The 8,205-nt window shown below is 39.8% G+C and overlaps 1 protein-coding gene across 2 annotated transcripts in view; it reads left to right on the top strand.

Moving 5' to 3' along the window:
* Nucleotides 1-7,693, top strand: part of h6pd (hexose-6-phosphate dehydrogenase (glucose 1-dehydrogenase)) — a 12,470-nt gene extending 4,777 nt beyond the window's left edge. The window contains exons 1-5 of one of the 2 annotated variants that reach the window (XM_024270489.2): nt 152-297; nt 2,218-2,874; nt 3,153-3,270; nt 5,121-5,390; nt 5,481-7,693. In XM_024270489.2, coding sequence (XP_024126257.1) covers nt 2,233-2,874; nt 3,153-3,270; nt 5,121-5,390; nt 5,481-6,826 — 2,376 coding nt within the window. In that variant the 5' untranslated portion in view covers nt 152-297; nt 2,218-2,232 and the 3' untranslated portion in view covers nt 6,827-7,693. Of the gene's footprint in view, nt 1-151; nt 298-2,217; nt 2,875-3,152; nt 3,271-5,120; nt 5,391-5,480 lie in introns of those variants that run through there. The other variant, XM_024270490.2, reaches the window with a different exon arrangement.
* Nucleotides 7,694-8,205: the final 512 nt, after the last annotated feature.

Here is an 8,205-nt window from a genome sequence, read left to right as displayed (position 1 = left end):
GAATCAATAATGATTTAAAGATGAAAGATCCTCAGATTATCATGTTTTCAGTAAAGAAAAACTGGATGAGTTTCTCTTTTCTCATCTTGCCTCAAACATAATATTCTTTTATTGCTAAATGTTTTGCATAGTGGTGGGATTTCCCAGAAAACAACAGGGCAGTCTTTACTTTGGATGCCCCTGAGCAAAGTACAGAGTCATCATCACCCCTGCTCATATTCCTCCAGTGCTCAGTTATCACCCAGCCTTTCACCACTGTCTCTGCAGGGATTTAACCAGAGACCGCCGTCTCGCTAAGTAATCTTTGTCTTTATTTAACATTTGGAGTTGTCTTTGATCTCTGACGTGTCTTTTTTGTCTTTAAGTTAGTAAATTGTGTCTTTTTTTTATCACAAATAATGTCCACTTATGATTTGAAGCTTTTCAGTTAAATCATTTTGGATTTTAGACATTGATCATTGCAACTGCACATCTATATTATTGTTAATGAAACTTTATTGATACATTTTTCTGTGACGATGTTCTCACTTGGAAAATTGCACAAACCCACTCTGATGGAAATTGTGTTTTAACATGTTCTTGTAGCATTTTTCTTATGAAGGAGGACATATATAAAGGAAATTTTGCTTAAAATTGCATTTCTGAATGTTTCTTTATTCAAATCAATGTGAATCAGGAGAAGACAAAAAAATGTGATTTGAAAAAGAGCTTAATTGTGATGGAAGAGTTACAATCGGTGAAAAACAAGCTCCCAGCTCTGATCCACTCTGATGTTTCACTTGCAGACAAAAAAACTTCAGTATGTTACTAAAATATTAGCTAAGCTCCAACTAAGTTTAAAAAAATCTGCAGTATATGCTAAATTAGCCAAAAAGTTTAGCATTTTACTAAAATATTGGCTAAGCTCCAATTAAGCCTATAAAAACTTTGGTATATGCTAAATTTGACAAAAACATTAGCATATTACTAAAATATTCGCTAAACTCTAACTAAGCCTGAAAAAACTTTGATATATGCTAAATTAGCTGAAAAAGTTAGGATGTTACTAAAATACTAGCTAAACTCTAACTAAGCCTAAGAAAAACTTCACAAAATGCAAAATTAGCCAAAAAGTTTAGCATTTTACTAAAATATTAGCTAAGCTCCAACTAAGCTTTAAAAAAACTTAAGTGTTTGCTGAATGAACCAAAAAATGTTAGCATGTTATTAAATATTACTTAAACTATAACTAAGCCTAGAAAAAGAACTTCACTATATGCTAAATTAGCCAAAAAAATAGCATTTTACTAAAATATTAGCTAAGCTCTAATTAAGCCTATAAAAACTTTGGTATATGCTTAATTAGCCAAAAACGTTAGCATGTTACTAAAATATCAGCTAAACTCTAACTAAGCCTAAAAAAAACTTCACAATATGCTAAATTAGCCAAAAACGTTAGCATTTCACTAAAATGTTAGCTAAGCTCCAACTAAGCTTTAAAAAACTTTAGTATATGCTAAATTAGCCAAAAACGTTAGCATGTTACTAAAATTTTAACTAAACTCTTACTAAGCCTAAAAAAACTTTGATATATGCTAAATTAGCTGAAAAAGTTAGGATGTTACTAAAATACTAGCTAAACTCTAACTAAGCCTAAAAAAAGAACTTCACTATATGCTAAATTAGCCAAAAATGTTAGCATATTACTGAAATATTAGCTAAGCTCCAAAATAACCTAAAAAAACAAACTGGTTAGTTTGATTGGATACTATCCATGATTGTAAATAGATCCATGAACGTCCTGTCTGAGCTGCCATCTGGATTAAAACTGTACATATGGATAGCTCCAATATTGTCTGCCAACTTCATTGCACCACTAATGTTAGGTTGAAGGGCTGTAAGCTAGCATAAACAGAGAGATCTCAGTTATGGGTGTTTGGAAGTGGTGGTGTTGTTGCTCCACGCCAACACTCACAACCCAGAATTTTTACTACTATTTTTACTACTACCACTTTACGCCCCTGAAACGATGTCCTAGAAACGACACAGGTCTTCTGGTTTTGGCTAAAATCATCATAATAATATCTAAAAGACCACTGGGAACACTTTCACAATAGATTTTGACATAAAACCAATTCTGATTAATTCATCTGGAAATATATAGACTCAGTATTGAACATCATGTCCGTCCTGTGTTCATCTGAAACACTCACGGTTGTTCTCCTTGTGTCCATACAGGGTTAGGAGCAGAGAATGTTTGTGACGGTGTTCCTGCTTCTGGTCGCCCTGTGTGCCCACGGAGGAAACGGCCTGGAGGAGGAAGCAGCACGCGGCCCCGGCCATGTTTCAGTCATCATCGTGGGAGGCACAGGAGACCTGGCAAAGAAGTACCTGTGGCAGGGCTTCTTCCAGCTGTACCTGCACCAGGCCGGCGGCGGAAACACCTTCTCCTTTTACGGCGGAGGACTGTCGCCCGCTGAAAAGGCCACGCCGCTGCTCTTTGAAATCCTGAAGACGGTGTCCTGCTCTAAGGACGTGTCTCCGGAGCGCTGCGCTCTCCTGAAGGAGCAGTTCCTGCGTCTCTCGCAGTATCGGCAGCTGAAGACTCTGGAGGACTACCAGGAGCTGGCCAAGCAGATCGAGGAGCAGCTCCAGCAGGAGGGGATGGTGGAGGCGGGCCGGCTCTTCTACCTGTCCGTTCCAGCGTTTGCATACGCAGACATTGCTGAGAAGATCAACAGCAGCTGCAGGCCCACCAGTGGGGCTTGGTTGAGGGTGGTGTTAGAGAAGCCTTTTGGGCATGACTACAGGAGTGCTCAGGTGCTCTCAACTCAACTCGGGAACTCGCTGAAGGAAGAAGAAATGTATAGAATTGACCACTACCTGGGGAAGCAGGTAAACAGAAGCCAGACGCACCTTTCCAGTGTTAATATTGGAAAAAAAAAAAACACAATGTGGGAACTTGAATTATTTTATTTTAGGTTTTAGCTTTAAATTTCAGGTTTATAGATATGATGTGTGGTTATACACATGAAAAACCAAAACTTTGATACAGAAAACCATCTTGGCTTTTATTGGGTAACGCGTTGCCTTTTCATCTTGACATCACTACAGCATCTGGTTCAAAGGGGTGTATGGGGTTATCTTTGTTTTCTTTTCTCATATGAATAAAGGTGGTGTCAAAGATTCTTCCATTCAGAAAGGAGAACCAAAGGTTTCTGGAGCCCATCTGGAACCGGCACCACATCGAAAGAATAGAGATTGTTTTGAAGGAGACTCTGGATGTAAAAGGTGATTTTATCAAACTTACTCTGATCATCTTTTTATTCATTTTCAAACTGTTCCCAATATGCCAATATTAGGCAAAATCAACAAACTTGTGTCGTTTTCAAGGACATAGTTTCTGCAGAGCGGCAGGAGTTCATTTGAAATTTGCCTCAGAGTTGTGGGCGGGACTGTTAATCCGGAGAAACCCCGCCCCCATATTCCATCATCTATCTGTTTATGTGCTTTTCCGCCAGCTTACAGAGATCAGAGAATAAAAACAAGGAAAAATGTTCTCTCTGGCCTGTTGTTGCTTAAAAGCCACTTATTGTCATGTAAATTTAACTAGTAAAACACTGTGATTATTAGTGATTAATCACAACACAAAAGTGTGATTAATCAGATTTTTTTTTAATCAATTGACAGCCCTAATTAAAAACTAGAAAAGTTGCATTACCTGTGATAATGCTAAAATGCTTTTTGCTGTAAGTAGTTGCTGAAGATGCTGAAGCTTTTTGTTGATAATGGTGACGCAATTTACTTTAATTGCTGAAGTGATTTGCTGAAAATGCAAAAGCTATTTGTAAAATGTTACATATACTGACTGGAAATTCCATTTAAGAACTATGAAAGAGCGATGAAGTTGACCTAAATTTCAGAAAAATTTGCAGTAAAGCGTTAAAAAAAAACTTCACAATATGTTAAATTAGGCAAAAACTTTTGCATTTTACTAAAATGTTAGCTAAGCTCAAACTAAGTGTAAAAAAAATTCCGTATATGCTAAATTAGCCAGATTAGCATGTTACTAAAATATTAGCTAAACTATAACTAAGCCTAAAAAAAACTTTGGTATATGCTAAATTAGCAGAAAAAGTTAGGATGTTACTAAAATACTAGCTAAACTCTAACTAAGCCTAAAAAAAGAACTTCACTATATGCTAAATTAGTCAAAAATGTTAGCATATTACTAAAATACTAGCTAAACTCTAACTAAGCCTAAAAAAACTTCACACTATGATAAATTAGCTAAAAAGTGCATCACTTTACTAAAATATTAGCTAAGCTCCAACTAAGCTTAAAAAACATTAGTATATGCAGAATTAACCAAAAATGTTAGCATGTTACAAAAATATTAGCTGAACTCTAACTAAGCCTAAAAAAAGAACTTCACTATATGCTAAATTAGCCAAAAATATTAGCATTTTCAAAAATCCCAAATATATGCCAATTTGGCAAAGAATATTTAGTTTGTTGCTGAATGAGCTAAATTCCAAATTAGCCCAAAAAAATCTTAGTTGATGCCAAATTAGCCTTAAAAGCTAGCTTGTTGCTTAAAAACTAGCTAATCTCTAAATTAGCTTATTAAAAACCTAAGTAGATAACAAATTAGCCGAAAACGTTAGCACATTGCTAAATTTTTGGTAAACTCTAAATTAGCATAAAAAACCCCTGATGATGGCAAAGTACAAATAAAGCTAGCACATTGCTTGATTGCTAGCTTAACTCCAAAATATCCTAAAATTCAAAAACGAAATAAGTCAAAAAAGTTAGCATGTTGCTAAAATAGGAGCTAAACTCTGAATTGGCCTAAAAAACACCAGTAGATGACAAATTAGCCAAAAACATTAGCATGTTGCTAAAATATTAGCTAAACTCCATTTTTTTAAAATTACTATAAAAGATAATAGGTGATACTGCAAAACTAAAATACTGCAATGAAAAAAAAATAATCGCAATTAATTTTTTCCCAGGTTTGCGATTAATTAGTTACGTTTTTTTTATTGATTTGGGGCCCTACTAAAAGCACAACTTTCATTGGAGTGGGTCCTTATTAGGATTTGGAAGAAACTTTGAGCTCATGTCATGTCTCTCTTTAGGCCGGATTCCGTTCTACGACCAGTACGGGGTGATCCGGGATGTCTTACAGAACCACCTAACTGAGGTCATGATGCTGCTGACCATGAAGCTTCCTCAGAACCTGAGCAGCAGTGACGAAGTCCTTCGAAACAAACTGGAGATGCTCAATTCTCTGCTGCCTTTAGGGAAGAACCAGGCGGTGATCGGACAGTACCAAGCGTACAAAGAGGAGGTTCAGAAGGAGCTCAATCGCACTCAAGACCGCGTCAGCCACACGCCGACATTTGCAGGTAATCACATCCTCTTCTCTCATCAAATATGGTTCTAAGTTCGTTGTTAGAACTTACCACAGAAAGCCGTATGTTTTGTTGGTGTTTCAGCTGTTGTGGCCCACATCCACGATGCCCAATACGAAGGCGTCCCAATCCTCCTGATCTCTGGAAAGATGCTGGATGAGCGGGTGGGATACGCACGAGTACTTTTCAAGAACAACGTCTTTTGCCTTCAGAACCACAACAACGTTCACTGCAAGCCCAAGCAGATAGTTTTCTACTTCGGGCACGGCAGCCTGGGATATCCGGCTGTTCTGGTGAGCAAGAACTTGTTCAAGCCCGCTGGAACGGACGCTCTCTGGAAAGAGGTGACGGATCACAAAGATGTGGATGTTTTGGGTCTTTCTGTGTCGGACTACAACGTTCAAGTCCCCGCAGTAAACAAGGAGGCGTACGCAGAACTCATCTCCCACATTTTTGCTGGACGGAAGAACTCCTTCGTCAGCACAGAAATCCTCTTGGCCTCTTGGGCCTTATGGACTCCGCTCCTTAACAGCTTAAGCAGCATCTTCCCGCGCATTTATCCCGGTGGTTCCGACAACGAAGCCATGCTGGATGTGCATCTGAAGGGGAAAGAGATCAAGTACAACAGTGAGGTGGTGATAATCAGTCCTGACGAGATGGGAGGAGCCTCGCCCAGCAGCTATCAGGTGATGAAAGGCAAATTCCGCAGCGCTGAAATGGTGTCCGCCTGGATGGAGGACCTCATCGAGAGGTTGGCTGCAGACATCCAGGGCGCAGCGGAAGCTGCCGTCCACCAGGGCGGCGTGTTCCACCTCGCGCTCTCAGGCGGCTCCACTCCTCTCGCTCTCTTCCACAGGCTGGCCTTGCACCACTTCTCCTTCCCGTGGAGGGACACCCACGTGTGGATGGTGGATGAGCGGTGCGTACCGCCTACAGAACCGGACTCCAACTTCCGCAGCCTGCACGAGCATCTCCTGCAGCACATCAAGATACCGTACTACAACATCCACCCCATGCCGGTGCAGCTCAACCAGCGCCTGTGCGTGGAGGAGGACAGAGGAGCGCTGCTGTACGAAGAGGAGCTCAAGAAGCTGGTCAACGGCTCCAGCTTCCACTTCATCCTGCTGGGCGTCGGCTACGACGGCCACACGGCCTCCTTGTTCCCCGGAGGTAAGCTGGACCACCACGGAGAGAGCCTGGTGGCGCTCACGGAGAGCCCCACCAAGCCGCACCAGCGCATGAGCCTCACCCTCGGCGCCATCAACCGAGCGCACAAGGTCGCCGTGTTGGTGATGGGCAAAGGCAAGCACGAGCTGGTCACCCAGCTGAGCCGAACCACAGAAAACCTGCTCAGGTACCCCGTCACCGGCGTCAATCCTGCTAACGGAAGCCTTGCTTGGTACATTGACTATGATGCACTTTTAGGCTAGCAAGCTGTGAGTTTTCTCATTTTGAGCCTTTGCAGCTGCCGTACGTGGACCTCTGATTATCCAAAGTACACAACGTTTTTGTTTCTATAACTGCCAACAAACGAACCAGTCGATTTTAGCAAGTGAATGATCTTTCCACGGTTCATGGGGGTGAACTGGAACGGTTTGTGGTGTCATACTTTAGAAAAAGACTTCCTTGATCCATCTGCTGAGGCTTTGCTAATGGATTTGGAGTTCTCCAGCACAAAAAGGCTTCAGTAAGACTTGAAGCTGCAGTGGTGTGGTGAGGATTTTAGCCTTTCAAACACATGATGTGAAGATAAAAACTCATTTCACTATTTTTCTGATTTTTTTGAATGCATACGCAGACTTTGAAATGATTGAATCTGATAAAAGCGGTGAATGGAACATGCATAGTTTCAGTGCAGAGTGTGTTGTTTGAGTCATGGAGTGTTGAATTCCACCTCTCAGGTGCTCTTATTTTCCTAAAAGCTTCCAGTTTGGTCTCTAATGGGTCCTATTCCATCTCAGGTATATCTGCTGATACTGTAGCCATTTCCCTGTGAAATCTGAAGTTTGTATGTTTTTCTTTTTATCAATAAAAATGGCCCGTGCTGGGGTTTTTTTTCGGGTTTTTTTTGCAAATATATATACATATATATTTGTATCCAAAATGAATTGTTATAGATTTGTTTCTTTAGCTCAAGAGTTAAACAAGTTTCATTTTGGTGCCTCTTTTACTTAATTTTTGATCCATCAAAGAACAGATCATCTAAATGTTCTCAAAGGATCTGGTTGTTTTTCATTGAGCTGTTTGCAATATTTAACATTCGAAGATAAATAAAAATGTGATGATATTGAACTCCATCAGGGCATTTTTTTGTGAATGCTTTACAGCAGGGGTGTCAACCATATGATTTTGCATAGGGGGCCAAAATCCATAACACACCTTAGGTCGTGGGCCGAACAGGATACACATTTTTTGAACACTCTAAAACTTTAAAACCATAACTTTATAACATAATTATGAACTAGATATGTAGCATTACCTGTGATTATGCTAGTATGAAAGCTGTGAGCTGAATTTGGCTGCTAAAGATGCTAGTGCTGATAGCTGAAAACGCTGAAGCTAAAATATTAGCTAAATGCAAAATGATCCTAAAAAACTGAAAAAAATGTTTTGTAGTCATAACAGCTGAAAAAAATTGCTAAATTCAAAATAGCCCAAAAATTTCAAAAAAGCCTAAATCAAATCAGTCAATATAGTGGGGCAGTTTAGCCCATTTATTTAACAGAAGTGTGCATTTTGTGATACAAGCACCAAATTTGGCACACATGTACATTAACATGTTGCGAACATTTTCAGATATTGGGCCACT

The sequence above is a fragment of the Oryzias melastigma genome, linkage group LG5, assembly GCF_002922805.2.
Source record: "Oryzias melastigma strain HK-1 linkage group LG5, ASM292280v2, whole genome shotgun sequence".
In the NCBI taxonomy this organism is placed as follows: Eukaryota; Metazoa; Chordata; class Actinopteri; order Beloniformes; family Adrianichthyidae; genus Oryzias; species Oryzias melastigma.
Note: the sequence above shows the minus strand (reverse complement) of the source record. Positions and strands in the feature narration are given on the sequence as shown.